The sequence below is a fragment of the Oryctolagus cuniculus genome, chromosome 3, assembly GCF_964237555.1.
Source record: "Oryctolagus cuniculus chromosome 3, mOryCun1.1, whole genome shotgun sequence".
Lineage (NCBI taxonomy): Eukaryota > Metazoa > Chordata > Mammalia > Lagomorpha > Leporidae > Oryctolagus > Oryctolagus cuniculus.
In genome coordinates, this window is record NC_091434.1 from 43158251 (window position 1) to 43176626 (window position 18376).

The 18376-nt window shown below is 42.9% G+C and overlaps 1 protein-coding gene across 10 annotated transcripts in view; it reads left to right on the forward strand.

The window, feature by feature from the left end:
- The window catches only part of ANKRD44 (ankyrin repeat domain 44), a 368927-nt gene that overhangs the window by 218154 nt on the left and 132397 nt on the right, over positions 1-18376 (forward strand). For all 10 annotated transcript variants that reach the window (XM_051849303.2, XM_070070443.1, XM_051849305.2 and 7 more), the window contains exons 8-9: positions 102-314; positions 10087-10165. In XM_051849303.2, the coding sequence (XP_051705263.1) occupies positions 102-314; positions 10087-10165 (292 nt within the window). The remainder of the gene's footprint in view (positions 1-101; positions 315-10086; positions 10166-18376) is intronic.

The following is an 18376-nucleotide window of genomic DNA, read 5'->3' on the forward strand; positions in this document are numbered from 1 at the left end:
ATGGCTGTTTCCTTCTCTAACCAGGACCATTAGACTTTTTGTGGAAAATGGAGTAAATTGGCTCCAGTGATTTTACTTGCCCTGTGTTGGACTCTCTGCAGATTGATGAGATCAATGTCTATGGAAACACAGCACTTCACATCGCCTGCTACAATGGCCAGGATGCCGTGGTGAACGAGCTGATCGACTACGGTGCTAATGTGAACCAGCCGAACAACAATGGCTTCACCCCTCTGCATTTTGCTGCTGCCTCCACACATGGTGCTTTGTGTCTGGAATTGTTAGTAAACAATGGGGCAGATGTCAACATTCAGGTATGACCCTCTTCCTCTTTCCCTGTGCTTGAAACCTTTGCGTTGAGCCTCTGAGCAAAAGCGGAAGCTAACAATTAGAGCATGTCTTAGTGAATTGTAACCCTGAGAGCCTTGACTCACACAGTCTTATCCTGGCTATGGAGGTAGCATGTTGTCTATTCAGGTGTGGTGGTACCAGCTGCAAGGCTCTGAGGCTGCAGACCTGCGTCCCTGGTAACTTAGTGGATGCTCCAGGGCAAAGTCTGGGTCATAAGACTGTTGACTCATCGCAAACTCTAACACTGAACTGATAGGGCAGAGCTGCTGAGAACTCAAAGGAAGTCCTGACCAATGATCATGGGTCTGTTCCAACTCCAGCCTCACTCTCCCAGGAGTTTTCCAAATATTTTCAAACCTCAGATGGTGGCTTCAGTGATGTAGCACTGGCGTAGTCTTCATGATCAGTCCTTCATCAAATTCACTAAGGTCTTAGTGCCCTCCGTGTGACACTGGAGGAGTCCTCCAAGAAGAACTAAGATCTCTGCCCTGCAGGAATTTACAGAGTGACGAGGAGACAAGTGCACTCATAATCCCGAGGTGGGAGGAATGGGAGGAGTGCCTGGAGAGAGTGAGAAAGCACCACGGCTACAACAAGCAAATGTTCACTTGCTTGCTGCTTGGCAACGAGAAATGGAGGTTGGTTTGGAGCTGAGACTTGGAAATTTATTGCAATTCAGATGAGGAGGGATAGAGGTAAGATGAGAGAAGGCAGTCTAGAGAGAGAACTGGGTGAGCAAAGCAGAGGGAGCTGTGGGTACATAGGCTCTTGGTGAGCATCTGGTAAGCACCTGGCTGGCCACCGTGGCTGACCAAGGACAGTCTCGGCATGAAGCCTTCACAGTTTGGGTTATGTCACTTGAATGTGCCTGGACTGAGGCAGACTAATCTGACCCACACTAGCAAACCTTTCTCTTATCCTCAGCTTCTGCTTCCCTTCCTGAAGCAAGGTCCCAATATATCCTGTCTCTGATTTTGAAGAGATGATTTCCAAGATTTAATTTCAAAATACCACATCAGTCTACTTTAATGAATATCTCTTCTCTATTAAACCTTTTTACAGTTTTTCTCATAATATCTAATAGTAAGGAAGTATGGGACACATTCTCAGGATAGCAGTTCATGTGGTTGAATATAAGTTATTTGAAAGACAGGCTAGAGACAGACATGTGACACAGCTGCTAAGTCCCCACTTGGGACACCTGTATCCCAGGTCAGAGTGTCTGGTTGAAGTCCTGGCTGTTCCACTTCTGATCCTGCATTCTGCGATGTACACCTTGGAAAGCAGCAGGTGATGGCTCAAGTACGTGGGTTCCTGCCATTCACATGGAAGACTGGATTGAGTTCCTAGCTTCTGGTTTTTGTCTTGCTCAGCCTGGACTATTGCTGGCCTCTGGGGAGTGAACCAGTAGATGGAAGATCTCTCTCTGTCTCTATCTTTCTGCCTATCAAATACAATGGAGGGGGGAAAGAGGCTAAAAATAAGCTAAAATGTGACATGACCAAGGAAAATGGCTCATGTACTGGCTAAGGAGTTTGGGCTTCTATAGGCTGCAGGCACAACTAATCATTATAGAGGCCAGATGATCAGACTTGAGCATTAATGTGGCCACAGAACAGCAAGGACAGAAAACATACAGGGAAAAAACTGTATGTGTGACTACATAAAAATTCTAAACTTTTATATGACAAAAAATGACAAGAGGGTAGAAAAGATAAAACTATCATCAAACATTGAAATAGGAACAACTAAGGGAAATTTTTCTGCAATGTACATGACAAGCAAAAAGCTAATATGCTTAATATCTAAAGAGCTCATACAAATCCATAATAAAAATTTGGATAACCTATGAGAAAGTATAGACCAAGATGGAACACAAGAGAGAGAATACAATATTCATTAATCACATGGAAAAAATTCAATATCACTAGTAATAGAAAAATACAAACTTATTTAAAAATATATTTGCCTTTAAGATTGGCAAATAGCAGGAAGAAGAATAACAAGTGGTTAATGATGAAAAAAATCACAGGGCCAGCACAGTGCTGCAGAAGGTTAATCCTCCGCCTGCGGTGCCGGCATCCCATATGGGCACCGGTTCTAGTCCTGCTGCTCCTCTTCCAATCCAGCTCTCTGCTGTGGCCTGGGAAAGCAGTGGAGGATGGCCCAAGTGCTTGGGCCCCTGCACTAGCATGGGAGACCAGGAATAAGCTCCTAGCTTCTGGCTTTGGGGAGTGAACCAATGGAAGGAAGACCTTTCTATCTCTCCCTCTCACTGTCTATAACTCTACCTCTCAAATATATAAATAAAAATTTTTAAAAAATCACATTTTTTAATTTTAAAAAGTTATGTGGCCATGTATATGCATAGAAAGAGAGAAAAATATCAGGAGTTTACACCAATGTGCTAGCAACAGTTACCACAAAAGAGTGATAAAATTGTGATTTGGGTTTTTAGTTTCTTTTTTGTGTATTTGCTTATATCTTCTGATAGTTATGTAATGGGCATGTGTTATTTTTTATAGCCCGAGGAAAAGAAAGAACTGTTTTCATTTTGGATGAATGTGAAAATCCAGGTGTAGATGAAGAGAGGATAATGGCAAGTCAGAAAGATTGGTCTAGAGAAGAGGTTGTGAAGGCAGGGGGTGGGGAGGAGCCAACTGAAGGCAAGGCTTTGCAGAAAGCAATCAGTAGGACTTGACAAGACAAGAGGTGGAGACTGCAAGGTGAGTGGAAAGGTGGAAATCTGGCGAAGGGAGGTTCAGCGTTCAGTTCTGGGGCTAGACTGCCAAGATTCCCCTCCGAGCTGTGACTTGTAACAACTATTTCGTCAACCCCCCACCCACTCCCTGGCTGTATGTCTCAGCTTTTAAAATTTTTGTTTGGTTTTAATTAATTAATTAGAGAGAGGTGGCCTCCAGACGCACACAATAGCCAAGGCTGGACTGGACACAGTGGGAGCAGGTAACTCAATCTAGGTCTCCCACAGAGATGGTAGGGACCCAACTACCTGAGGCATCACCTGTGGCCTCCTATAGTGCACATTAGCAGGGACCTGGAATTGGGGGCAGAGCTGAGACTCTAACTTATGTACTCCAGGAGAGGAGGCAAGCATCTTACCTGCTGTGCCAAATGCCTGTCCCTGCAGTTTTTTAAATCTGAAAATAACAGTATTTTCCTCATGGAACTGTTTAGAGAATTTATCAGTTTTTTGCATAGAAATTACATAAAACATCTGGCATATGGGAAGCACTTAATAAAAGAATATTATTAATATTCACTAAGAAGGCTATCAGGGGTTGGCGTTACGGTGTAGTGGGTAAGGCTGCCACCTGCAACACTGGCATCCCATAGGAGCACCAGTTGCTGTCCTGGCTGCCCCATTTCTGATACAGCTTCCTGCTAATGCACATGAGAAAGCAGCAGCAGATGACCCAAGCGCTTGGACCACTGCCATCCACGTGGGAGACCTGGAAGAAGCATGGCTCCTGGTTCTGGCCTGGCGTAGCACTGACCATTGTGGCCATCTGGGGAGTGAACCAGCAGTTGGAAGAGCTCTGTCTCTCTTTGTCCCTCTCTGTCTGTGACTCCTTCAAAATAAAGAAAGAAATCTCTTTTTTTATTTATTTGAAAGTCAGAGTTACACAGAGAAGGAGAGGCACAGAGAGAGAGAGAGGTCTTCCATCTGCTGGTTCACTCCCCCACTGCCCGCAGTGGCCATAGCAGAGAGCTGGGATCAGAAGTGGAGCAGCCAGGACTCAAACTGGCGCCCATATGGGATGTTGGCACTGCAGGCGGAAGCTTTACCCGCTATATCACAGCACTGGCCCCAAGAAATAAATCTTTAAAAAAAAAAAAAAAGAGTATGGGGAGGAAGAGTTGTCATAGGAGGGAAAACCTATAGGTCTACTTTCAGAGAAGCTGATTTTGAGCCCTTAGTACAGCCAGTTTGAGAAACCTAATGGTGGGAAATGTGGTAGTGTAGCCAGGAAGAGCAGTCGGGAATAGGAGAAACAACTGAGGTTGCCTTACTTACATAAAGGTGGTAGCAGAAATTGGGAGAGAAGGATGAGCTCACCTTCAGAGAGACGCAGTAGCAGAAGGGAGGACTCCAGTGACCCCTTACTTGTAGGATCAGGAGGAGGAAATCCAGAGAAAAGGAGTTAGACAAGTAAGGAGGAATGGAGGGAGAGACTTTCTGAAGGTGGAAAGCCGGCAGAAACAGAAAACAGAGTAGGTGAAGCGAGTTTCAGAGTTCCAGATCTCATAGGTGGAGCCAGCAAAGGACAGGTGAAGGTCTTTGTCTGTGTTGAGGAGCCCAAAGATGGGAGTCTTCGAGGTGGTCAAAGTCACAGGACAGGCTGTGAGGGGGCTGGGAGCCCACCGGTGGCCAAACAGTCAATGTCCCTCGGACGGTGAACATCGGTCCTGCCATCCTGGTGTCTGATGAATGTCCTGTGGATCCTTCAGAGGAAGGGAGATTCCTGCAGTTAAATAAAATGACTTCACCAGACCACACTCGATTCATCACAGCATTGCCTGCTGCAGCTTTCCGGGTATCCAATGCCTGAGGCTGGAAGGCCACTCCCCGGCTCACCTGCCTACTTCTTCCAGATAACTGAGTAGGGGTCAGTTCAACTGTGCTCTTCTCTCCCACAGAAATGGACCTGGAAAACAGAGTTCCTTAACTTTAATTTTCAAGTAATTGAAAATAAAGAAATGCTGTTCTAAAAATCCGAGACTTGGGTTTATACCTTACCCCATCTGTAAAAATGGTATTTTGAATCAGCTCTGCCCTTCTTCCTCAGTCTCCTTTCATCTGCTCTGTGTGTAGCCTCTAGTTTCCTGCTTCCCTTAGGATCCTCTGTGGCTGTTCCAGATGCAGCCTGGGGGCCCGGCTGCTCCAGGGTCTCCGTGGAGCTGTCCTGTCTGACTGGAGGTAGCGCTCTAATTAAAGTTGCTCATTGTCCTGGAGCTTGGAGCTTGGAAGTGTTTGTAGATGCCAGACAATTTGTATTTGGTTAGATTTTTACAAAGTTTGAGGGAAATAGCCGATTGAAATGCAGCCAATACCCACCCACGTGTTCACTTTGTTTTTCTCTATTCTCACAGAACATTCCTAGTGATGTCTTTATGAGCAATTACAAGATGGGTGGAAAGAGCAGGAGGGATGTATATTTTGCATGCACTTCATAGTCCCTCATTTTGCTTAGATAGACCATGTCCCTGTCTTGGAATTTATAATATTAGTTGAATTATGATGAAATAATAAAGACATGATACTTAATAAAATAATCCATTGAAGGTTTACTTGTAATTTGCAAAAAGGAAGAACATTAGAAAACATAAATTTTTCTTTTCTAGTACAGACTACAGTACAGTTTCTCTAGCATCTCAAGGCTCTTTTTGCAAGTATTCGAAGTAGACATTAAAGCAGGCCATATACACATAGCCATGCTGCAGGCAGACTCAGACATTACCTAGCGCGATCGCCTGCCTCCTGGTCGCTAACGTTTAGCCTGCGCATGGTCTCAGTTCCTTTCTGTCCGCGGATGCTTAGCTCATTTGGCCCCAGGAGACTGGAGCTGAAGTCTCTCAGGTGTCTGCTGGTGAGAATGGTTTCTTTCTTCACATGTACCAGGACCAAATTATGGGATGACTTGTGTGGAGGTAGAGGGTGAAAACTGGAACAGGCAAGAGTATGCGTGAAGGGGACTGCAAGGTGTCTGGCGCGTAACAAATCTTCCCAGACAGACAAATCAATTAATTCACAGGCTTTTACTGGGATTCCGCTCCCAGACAAGGTTCCCGGTCTCAGGGCGGGGGGGGGGGGGGGGGGGGTGGCAGCGGAGGGGGGGAATTTGCGCATCAGAGATTGGGAGAGCTCCTTTTATAGATTCAGGGCATGGGGGTTAAAGGTTGAGGCGGGTCTGATCCTCATTGGTTGACCTTGAGGCACCCGCAGGGACCTTGACAAGGACTTTTCTTCCCAAGAAGTACAGGTAGGGACTTCGCCATTCCCGGAAGTATAGGCCTTCCCTCCTTGCGGCTCCCAAAGCTACCAGGGACACTACCCTTGGGACTTTGGAGAGAAAGTGAAGAAAAGAAGGGAATGAATGTCTGGCCACTGAATCATCTCTAGGGTTTAGCACCATTAAAAAAGAAAAGAAAAGAAAAAGCTGTGTTTGGCTTTTTCAAACCAGCATTTTATTTAGGTGGCTCTTCTGTCGGGTTAGAAACCCAACTTACTGGGCTTCTGGCCTTAGTGTTCTCCCTCCAATGGGCCACTGCCTGACTAGGGGGTCACAGTATCACAGGGAAGAAGGCATTAGCAATGGAAGAAAAGAATCAATGGACTGTGAGGAGAATGGTGATCAAGAAGTGGAAACGCTCATTTAGGTCAAAGGTTAATCTCCCTGGGACAACGCTGAGTTCCACCCCAAAAGAGTACTAATATTTATCATAAAATATTCATAATTATCATTAAGTTTCCTTTATGACAGGAATCATAGAAGAGCTTCTTGCTTAATTAAATTAGTCTTCAAAATCTGAAAACCCCACATCTGATGGGAAAAGGTATCTATAACATTGGAAGGAGACTAGAAATGGAGAAGAAAATTTTATAGCACCTTGAGGAAATAGAAGAGTTGATCGTATTCTCCCTTATGAGGATGTGAGGAATCTTTCATCCTTGTCTGAAGTTCTGGGAACAGCAGCGACAGCCAAGTCCGCCTGCGGGAAACATTTCCCAGGCAGATAATGAAGCTCAGTAGGAGCCCTGGTCACACCGAGTATTCTGAGATGTAATTTTTAAGGACTAAAGAGTCTTTTTGTCTTTTCTACCTTTCTTGGGTTTAAATTCCCCTTTGAAATAATGAGCTCCCTTTACCCCCATATCATATAAACAACCCTCCCCCAGTGGTTGCCACGATACTTAATACTTTGTATCCCTGTCTTGCTGACTTCTGCCACCTGTATCCCTTGGAGGGGGAAAAAAAGTCACCTGTAGGCTGCATTGGGTGCTAAATCAACCCAAGCCAAATGGGTGTATCTGAATCAAGTGTCACCTTTGCAATTTACCTAACTTTGATGATCTCTATTTATTTGTCCCTTTACCAGAGATACAAGCACTACCAGGGAGAAGAAAGGTGTAGTGTTTGCTATCCCTGGAAAGGGAATGGCTTTTCAAAATATGCACCATGGAAACCGGTAACTTCTGCTGTGGCTCTGCGTGAAATTTAGATAGCTCCCACCAAACTAGTACTCCTTGCAAAAGCCCTTAAACTCTTCCAGGAGTGGAAAAGTACTTAGCAAATATTTATGAAGATATTTTCTAAATACTGAAGTATTTATAGCTTTATTTAAATATTTAATTTAATGATAATTACTTATATTTTTATATGAAATTTAAGAAAAAATATTGGAGCAAAATTTAAAGAAATAGCACCACCTAGGGACAAATTAATGTCAATTCTGTCATTTCTGTCCTCTCTCCTTAGTCTTGGACTGTCATTACTGTTGGAAGGGTGTGTTTTAAACTCCTACTGCAAACTAGTTGTTCAGCGTTTTGAACTCTCTGTAGTTCTGACTGCCACGACAAAACTCCAGAATTAAGCAAGTTTTAGGCTCTCTCCTCCAGTGTATATCTTGTAGTCAGTGATAGTACCATTTCCTCATTCTCATTGCTTCTCCTTTTCCTCCTTCCAGTAAAGCTTCAAGTTACTTCCATCCTTTTTTCTCAATCTTTTCTGATTCAGGTTATAACATAAGATGGAGAAATGATCATATTTCTTTTTATCTGCCTATTTATCTGGGAACCTTTAACTATAATGATATACTTTTTTTTTCCAATTAAGATGCAGTTGCTGTCTTGAGTAACTCTTTCCGTGGCAAAGACTGTAATCCCTTTTCTCCTTTCTAAGGAGGAGACTTCCAGGATAATAAAATGTCTTCTGGTAGCAGGTGTTTTGGCACAGAGGGTTGAGCCGCTGCTGGGGATGTCCTCAACCTGTGTGGAGTGCCAGTTTGAGTCCTGGATCCTCTGCTTCTGATGCAGCTTCCTGCTAATGCGTCCTGAGAGGCACCAGGTGATGGCTCAACTACTTGGGCCCCTGCCACCTGTTTGATGTTCCTGGCTTTGATCTGGCCCAGTTCTGGCTATATCAGGCATTTGGGGAGCAAACTAGTGGATAGGAGGTCTCTCTTCTGTGCCTCTCACTCTCTCTGTCTTTCGAGTAGATGAAAGTATATAAACAGACGTTTAAAAATTCTTCTGTTAAAACTCTGTGCTTTTATAAGCTACCTCAGCATATCCTAAAGCAGTGGCTCTTAAACTTTAGCGTGCTGTACAAGTTAGAAAAGGGGATGACTTCCTTATCCCAATTCCAATTTAGTAAGTCTGGCTTGGGAACTAATTCATAATTATAAGCAGAACTCTGCATAATTCAAAAATAGTAAGTCTTTGATCTACACTAAAAAATATACTTAAATGATATTTGTTTTCCAAATTTGTTTGTGGAGTTTTTGAAACAGTCATTTAAAATTCTTTTTTTTTTTTTTCTTATGGCAGAGAGAAAGGAGAGAGGGAAAAGGCTCTTGTACACTGGTTTACTCCTCAAATGCTGCAACAGCCAGGGCTGGACTGGGATGGAGTTGGGAGCTGGAACTCAATCCAGGTCTCCCACATGGGTGGCAGGAACCCAACTGCTTGTGCCATCATCTGCTACCCCACCAGGACCTACCTTGTCTGGAAGCTGGAATCAGATATCACTCCAGTATGGGATGTGGGCATCATAACCAGCCTGTTAACTGTTAGGCTAAACACCTGCCCCAAGAATCATTTTATAACACAGGTGTCTGGGTTTCATCACAAAAATGAGCATGCATTTTTGAAGCCTCATATTTTAACCTCAGACTTAGAGAAATGCTTCTTCTGAACTTCACAAAAGGAATGGTGTCACGTGGATTTTGTAAAGTAATACTTGAACAAAAATGTACTCTATTTAAGAAATACTTTTGGTCTAAAATTATAGTGATATTCTATTTAAATGACTTTCTTAATAAAATATCCAAGACTTTGGTATTTGGTATAGTGATGATCAGTAGAGATATACTGTACATTTTCCATGTTTTGGCTTAATTTTTGTCAGAACATTCCATAATTTATATCATGAATAATGAGATATGTAAATTCACACATTTCCAGCTAATTATTCAAATGTCAACTTGATTTCTGATTTTTGATGAGTTAAGTAACAGGAGATTCTCCTTTGGAAGAGTCAGAAGGATTGCTTTTCTGCTGAACTGGAGTGTGGGTAATAGTGGATGGTACAAGTCAGTTTTGATAATCGCGGTGATTTACAGCAGTTTGGTCAACTTCAGGCCACACAGAACCGTGCTGGTTAACACATCCTTCGTCTTTTCTGTGTTACTTATACAAAAATGGGGAAAAAGCATATTGAAGGAAACCTGCTTCGTCAATAGGTCCCAGGAGGGAAAGAAATGTTTTGGATGACTGTATCTTTAAACTTCTTTAAAATGTGGTTATCATGCAGTAACCTGAGACATCATATGCATTTTATTTTTTCCCTTCAATGTTATCTTTGCCTTTTGTAATTACTGATCACTCTTTAAAGAAAATAAAATTGATGTGTTCAGGGCATTGTCAGCAGTGTCCCCAGGGACATTTGAGGTTCATGAGCACCTGCACTGTTTCACCCTCCCTCCTTTTTTCAGAGTAAAGATGGCAAAAGTCCATTGCACATGACAGCTGTCCATGGAAGATTCACACGGTCACAGACCCTCATTCAGAATGGTAAGAGAGATGCTTCTGTAGTTTCATTATTTGAAATTTCTTGATCTGACTGAGTTTCGCTATTAGTCATTGAATGTGAGAGTTGATGCCTGTTTTGGAGTTTTTATAAGCATGGTTTTACACAATCCTTTGACACACTCTGCTGAAAGCTGCTTATCAGATACATCATAAACTTCTAACTTAGTAATGAGAACATAGAACAACAGTTTTGTAGTCAGTTCCCAGTCAGGCAACCCATATGTGAGCTTTGAAATGCGAAATGGTGTGTTTGTGTCAACATCTTATGCTTTTCCCTATGAAGCTAATAAAAATAAGTAGCATACATTTTCTAGCAGTAAATTTATTTTTAGATTTTAGAGTTCATTGTAGTTTGCTAAGTTAAAACTCATTAAGCTACTTGGGCAAATGTAAGAAAAATGAGGTGACTCAGAGGAAAAGCAGATAAGTATTTGATATATAGGATAATAAAATCACAGCCTTGACAGAGACCTTGGAAAGTCACGTAATAGAGTACTTTTCCAGGCCCACAACAAAGGTGTACTTGAACTCTTGAGTTGTCTGAAGGCCAAGTACTGGGGAGTGTCCTGCACTTCATGGTTCTCTGTAAATGAGTCCTGGCTAGAATCTGAGCAATTTGACTTTGACAACTCCTGTTATCTTAGCAAATATTAGAGACAAAAAAACAAAAAACAAAAAACAAAACTTAGTCTAGATCTTATGTTGGCATTCCAGGTCAATTCATAAACTATCTTTATTTGGCCCACATTTCTGCTTCTCAAATTTCTTAGTCTATTTTATTGACCCTATATTTTTCTCATCTACAAGAATTTTGGGTGATGTACAGTTGGATTGCTAGTGGCACTGAGTTTATGTCTGTTGGTACCTGTGCCATAAAATCAAAAGATTATCTGACGTTTGGATGGAAGGCCACGCAGTGAAATTATGCTTAGGAAGCAAAATACTTGTGGCAAAGCAAAAAAGTTTATCAGCATTTCAATGAAGCTGTAGAGAAAAATAAATGCTAAAAAATGTCCAAGGATTACCAAAGAAGGTAAAAATGGGAATTAATTGTATAAAACATATTATTTTTAATTTGAAATAATGCCATGCCTTTGATAAAATTTTACTGAAAGAGGGCACTTCCATTGTTTTGTTTTGCTGGATGTCCCACCATCTTTAAAGACAAAACTTTAAAAGAAGTTTATTGTGAATTTAAGCAATGGACCCTAGCTCCATGGCATAAAATAGCTTTGTCCCTTGTTAAAGTAGCCTCAAGTACCAGATCAAGATTGGAAGGAATACAGTTTTTCACCTTGTGTTAAGTACTGCATTCCCACAGGTCCATCCCTATGTGCTAGGCCGTGCTGTCCCTCTCCTTTGCATCAAGGCCATGACCCATATCCCCTCTGTCACCTTGGTGTGTTTACCCTGGCCCCTGGGGCCTGTTGGCTGCTTTGACCCTTCCAAGAGCCGTGCTATGGGTGTAGAGATTCCTATGCCCTCTTTAGACATTCTCGGTAGAGTTTTGAGTTGAGGCAAGACTGAGAGACCTTATCTCATCTCTGTAACCCATAGATCTTTGTCTCGGAGGCTGTCTCATTCTTGGCTGCTCTGGCATCTTGCTTGTGGTTTGAGTGGGGTCCAAAAGCATGAATTGATGAGGATATATTGGCTATAATAGATATCCCACTCAAGCGTAATGATAAAGTTTACCTTGGTTGAGTGTTCACCCGGTGTAGGCACTTGGCTAAGCACCCATATAAATCCTTCCAGCCGTCCTATGAGAAGGAAGTAGCGTTATGGCTCTGTTTCAGATATGGAGAAACCGAGGCAGAGTGGTTGGCATTTGTGTTGGGGTACATGTCCAGTATGTTGAGGAACAGGGATCAGAACATCAGCAGTCCAGCATGAGAGTGAATCCCCAACCACTGCCTGCAAATGTGTTCTCTGGAAGAACCATGATACTTAAATTTCTTTAAAAAATAAATTGAACTCTGTTTACTTTAAGAGGCACTTATATTTGTGATAGTGTTCTCCCAGTAAAAGGATGATTTGGCCTTCTCTTCTCTCAAGTCACAATTCTTTGCATTCATTACACATGTGAGAACTGCAAGTTCTTTCATCTGACATTTGAGAAAATGCCCTTGGGGAGAAGAATCGGCGGATCTTTTTGCTGTTGTTTGTTGACTTCCTTCTGGGACGACTCCTGGGCTGCTGCTGAGCCTCCCTCTCCAGGGGCTCATAGCCCAGCGTGGGTCACAGCACAGCTGGCCCTTCTCTCCTGCAGAAACTGGAGCAGCAGCGCACGTGGGACTGCAGTTGAAGTGCCCTGCTGGGGAACACTCTGCTGTCTTGTTTTGCTAAGTCACTCTGGTGTTGGCACTTTGGGTGGCTTTGCTCTGCTTTCCCGACTGTCTCCAGTCGGGGCTATTAGTTCTTCATAACAACATTGCTTCTCCAGAATCATTCAGCTTTGGCAAGACAGTCGTTGGGGGAAAAAAAGACAATGGGTCAAAGCAAAGACTGCCTTGGCTGTCAAATCACGTTGTTCGTGGGCTAAAGTTGCATTCTCACTTCGGAGAGGGAAAGGGACTGAATGAAGGAGCACGCTGGGATCAGGAGGCGTTTGATCCAGCCATCTGTGTCAAGCAGCTGCCTCAGCTGCTGTCCAGCAGCTCACAAAAGCTGAAAAATGATGTCTCCTTCACAGAAGCTTTCAACGTAAAGAATCTGAGAAGGAAGCCTCAAGTGCTGGGTGGGGTGACTCACTGTAAGAGTTCTGGCTCGTGACCCTTCCGAGGGGCCTTAGGAAGACGACTGTTCTGTTTATACACAGACAACTAGTTTCGGGTGAATACTGAGATAGTCCTGGTGAATTACCCCTTTGGAAGGCTCTGCATGCTTCTAAACTCACAAATATGTGTTTTCCTCACTAATCAGCAATGACCGATTATCAACATTTAAGTTGCAATATTTAGATGAACATCTAGAGGTCTTATTTTAATAGAAAACATATTTCTGTGGGAAATGGTGGCTTGATCAGCATAGCCCTGGCTGTTAATGAACAACTTAATACATTAAAAAAAAAAAAAAAAAAAGAAAACATATTTCTAATTAACAATATAGAGTCTCTTTTTTTAAAGTAATTGATGGCCGGCGCCGTGGCTCACTAGGCTAATCCTCCGCCTGCGGTGCCGGCACCCCGGGTTCTAGTCCCGGTCGGGGCGCTGGATTCTGTCCCGGTTGCCCCTTTTCCAGTCCAGCTCTCTGCTGTTGTCCGGGAGTACAGTAGAGGATAGCCCAAGTGCTTGGGCCCTGCACCCCATGGGAGACCAGGAAAAGCACCTGGCCCCTGGCTTCAGATCAGCTCGATGCGCCGGCTGCAGGGCGCTGGCCGTGGCGGCCATTGGAGGGTGAACCAACGGCAAAAGGAAGACCTTTCTCTCTGTCTCTCACTGTCCACTCTGCCTGTCAAAAAAAAAAAAAAAGTAATTTATATGCTTTCTTGAAATTTAGTTTAACAGCAAAGTGTATGGATGATAATTATCTATATTTTTACATTTTTTAAATGACCTATAAAATGGTAAGTGACTACAACAATAAGAAACCAGCAGCTTGAGTCTTCAGTTCCACTCTCCCCAGTATTTTTCTGTTCTTTGCTTTCTCTACCCAAGTTTTGTCATATTTGAGGCTGCTAAACCTGGAGGCCCTAACGCTTCCTAAGGAAGATTTGATGGTTCTTGGCTAGGAAGGTGGTGGAAGGATGTGGTGCTTGTCGAGAGGCAAGGCTTCTTCCCTGGCTGTGTTCCGAGGTTAGACCTTTCAGGCAGATGGCTGTGAGCCCTGAGATGGACATTTGCACCCTGGAATTCTCCGAGGTGTCTATCCCTGGAGACCAGGTGGCTGCCTGTCCCCAAAGCTACCATCAAGTCATAAATATTGGTAATCTGAAATTGATCTAATTAGATGCTTCTAAATTCAGATCATAATGAATCATCTCTTCAGTTTCTAGAAGAGGACAGTAACTAACTTCATTTTATTATTTTTATTATTTTTCCTGATGATAAAATTAGTATGTGTTCACTCTAAGCTAAAATTAAATCATGAAGGCAGTCTCTCACAATCATCAATAATGGGTCTTCCAAAGAATTTTTATGGTAGTTGGGTGAAACTTCTAGATTTTTCTATGCACTTAAGAATGTATATGTAAAAATGTAAATTATTACTTTTAAAGAAATTATCAGATTTATTTAAACAACTAATTTTTAAAATAACCACTGTCCCATAGAAACAAATATTTGAGGGAAGATTTTTTTTTTTAAGATTTATTTATTTATTTAAAAGGCAGAGTTACAGAGAGGGAGAGGCAGAGGCACAGAGAGACAGAGAGAGAGAGAGAGAAAGAACCATTCACTGGTTCACTCCCCAGATGGTTGCAATGGTTGGAGCCAGGCCAATCCAAAGCCAGGAGCCAGGAGCTTCTTCTGGATCTCCCACATGGGTGCAGAGGCCCAAGCACTTAAGCCGTCTTCTACTGCTTTCCCAGGGCATAGCAGAGAGCTGGATCAGCAGTGGAGCAGCTGGGACTCAAACCAGTGCCCATAGGAGATGCCGGCACTGCAGGCTGCGGCTTTACCTGCTGTGCCACAGCGCCGGCCCCTGAAGATTGGTTTTTGTATGCAAGTTGCCATTTATATTTCTCTGTGACAAAGTAAAAAAGGGATTACCTTTTTGTAAATAGCTATTAAGCTGAAAACCCCCAAGGCTGCAAATTTGTGGTGGCAAATTGATTTTTAAGTTAGACTTCACACATGTAACTGTTGGTTTGAATCGTCTGAGATCCTGTGTGTGCTGGTTGCAGTTTTTGAAACATGTGCTTCCCCTCTGAAGCCCACAACTTATTTGGTCATCATTTTCCTTGGTAGCAAAGATTCTGATTCACGAATTGTGTTTTTTATCAATATGCCTTCCTATAAAAATATGGCTTGTTGAAAATTTTAGGGAGGTGTCGGTCATATGACAAATGTTAGGATGAAAGACCATACAGATATCATTATGAGGATTTTATAATGGGCTTATTCCAAGGAACAGTGTCTGGCCCTGGAAATTAGTGCTCTTTCTCCAGGTCTGAGAAGACAGTCAGTGGTTTCTTTTTGGTGTGGGGCTTGAACTCTACAGCTGGTGAGAATGCAAGTGGGCACAGCCTTTCTCAGAACTGTTTGCCAGGGTGTGTAACAAGGGCCTTAAAGTGCTCATGCTGATCCAGCAGTTCCGTTTCTAAAAATGTTGCTGAAGGAAATAATTTAAAATATTAGATTATTTTTAGCGCTTTGCAGTTTTAGTAAGGAAAAATTAATGACATGTGAAACGTTTGTGACGTAACATTGAGAAAGCAGGACAAACTCTTTCTATAGTATGATCTCAATTGGGGAAAATCGTATCCACTTGAACATGCATACTCACAGGCACACACTCACCCATCCATACTCACCCAGCTAGAAAGGAATATTCCAGAAAATTAATAATATCTTGGATAATCAGTGAATTTATGGACAACTTGTTTCTTCCTTGTATTTTATCACATCTTCTAAATTTTCTGTAATGAGAAAATTAGTCTCTAAGTTAGAATTGTTATTTAGTGTTCCATTCACTAGCTTAGCTGGGAGAGCAAAGGACTGTGGTACCTTCCAGAAAAGTTATTTAAAACAAATGTATCCGGGCCGGCACTGTGGCGCAGCAGGTTAATGCCCTGGCCTTGCAGTACTGGTATCCCAAATGGGCACCTGTTCAAGTTGCCTGCTGTTCCACTTTAAATCCAGCTTCCTGCTGATGTGCCTGGGAAAGCAGCTGAATGGCTCAAGTCCTTGGGCCCCTATACCTACATAGGAGACTCAGAAGAAGCTCCTGGCTCCTCGCTTTGGATTGGCTCAGCTCTGGCCATTGTGGCCATTTGGGGAGTAAACCAGCAGATAGAAGACTTCTCCTTCTCTCTGTCTCTATATCTCTCTATAACTCTGCCTTTCAAATAAATAAAATAAATCTTTAAAACAAATGTATCATATATTTCTAGATTGACTAAAGCTATTAATGTAATCTTTTTTAAGGATTTTATATTTCTTATTTTGGCATATTAATGTACTTTACATAGATGCACTGAACATTATAGTATTTAGTCTGTCTTATAGTGGTATATTTTAGTTTAAATATACCTTGCTTTAGCTGAACTTAGTTGAGAATAAGGTAAAAATCTGAAATAAATTTGTAGACTTTTATAAAATATAATTTTCTAATAAGATGTACTCTCTAATACATATTATCTAAGAGCATGATTGAATAATTTGCTAACTTACAGCTTCTCAAAAGGATATAGAGTTTTGTTTCTGAGTAGGATAACAAGGAAAAGGAATCCCAGAATAACTTATTCTGTGCCCAATATGCCACATTTCCCAGAGCGTGTTTGCCTAGTACGAGTACATGTGTGTATTTTTTCCTCTTTGCTGTGCTTCCCTCTCTCTCTCTCTCTTTTTTTTTTTTTTGAAAGTCAGAGTTACACACAGAGAGAGGAGAGGCAGAGAGAGAGAGAGAGAGAGAGAGAGACAGACAGACAGAGACAGAGACAGAGAGAGAGGTCTTCCATCCACTGGTTCACTCCCTAGGTGGCCGCAACAACCAGTGCTAGGCCAGGCCAAAGCCAGGAACCAGGAACTTCATCAGGGTCTCCCATGGGGGTGGCAGGGGTCCAAGCACTTGGATCATCTTCTGCAGCTTTTCCCAGGTGCGTTATCAGGGAGTTGGATCAGAAGTGGAGCAGCTAGGACTGGAACCAGAACCCTGTGGGATGCTGGTGCAGCAGGTATTGGCTTTGCCAGCCTGTCCCATGCCCTTCTTTTTTATTTATTTATTTTTTTACGATTTAATTATTTATTTGAAAGAACCACAGAGAGTGGGAGGGAGGGAGGGAGGGAGGGAGGAAGGGAGGGAGGGAGGAAGGGAGGGAGAGAGAGAGAGAGAGAGAGAATCTTTCATCCGCTGGTTCACTCCCCAGATGGCTGCAATGGCCAGGACTGGGACAGGGCAAAACCAGCAGCCTGGAGCTTCTTTGAGTTCTCCCACATGGGTGCAGGGCTCAAGCATTTGGACCATCCTCTGCTGCTTCCCCAGGTGCTTTAGCAGGGAGCTGGATCGGAAGTGGAGCACTGAGACTGGAAGCAGCGCCCATATGGGATGCTGGCACTGCAGGGGGAGGCTTTACCCGCTAGACCACCGCAGCAGTCCCTGCGCTTCCTTTTTAAATTGAGATGTTATTTATGTGTCATAAAAGTCAGCATTTGAAGGCGTACAACTTAGTGGATTTTAACGCTTACACAGGGTTGTACAACTGTTACCACTACCTGGTTCCAGAATATTTCATCCCCAAAAGAAACCTCAGATCCCTTTGCAGTCACTGCCTGTTCCGACCTCCCCAGCACTGGCATCCACGAGTTTACTTTCTGTCTCTACAGTTTCCTCAGACCATTTATTTGAATTTTTATTTGTTTCAAGTATTTAGGGAACATGTATTTAGTCAGTCAACTAGCACACAATCAATAAAGTCAACCTCAAATGGGTGGCCAGCATTGTGATGCAGCTGGTTAAGCCTCAGCTTAGGATTCTGGGATCCCATATGGGCACCAGTTTGAGACGCAGCTGCTCTGCTTCTGAGCCAGCTCCCTGCTAATGCACCTGGAAGCAGGGGAAGGTGTCCCAAGTGCTCGGGCCCCTGTATCTCATGTGGGAGACCAGGATGGAGGTCCTGACTCCTGGCTTTTGCCTGGCCCATTCTGGCCATTGTGGGAAGATATGTCTCTCCCTCTCTGTCACTCTGCCTTTCAAATACATAAATCTTTAAAAGTAAAGTAAAATAAACCTCGAATGAACCAGATGTCTACATCTTAAAAATGAAACCTTTCCAGTATGGGAAACATGAGTCAATTCCTTTGTTACCTGTTTGCAAGATAAAACAGTATCAATAAAATCACAAAGCAAAAACTTAGGAGAAAATACTTGTAACATGTTATTACTAATAATAGATAATTCTCCAAATATTTTAAGACCCATTAAAAACGAAGGCATAGGGGCCAGTGCTGTGGTGCAGCAGGTTAGGCCCCGGTCTGCAGTGTCAGCATCCTATATGGGTGCTGGTTGAAGTCCCAGCTGCTGTGCTTCTGATCC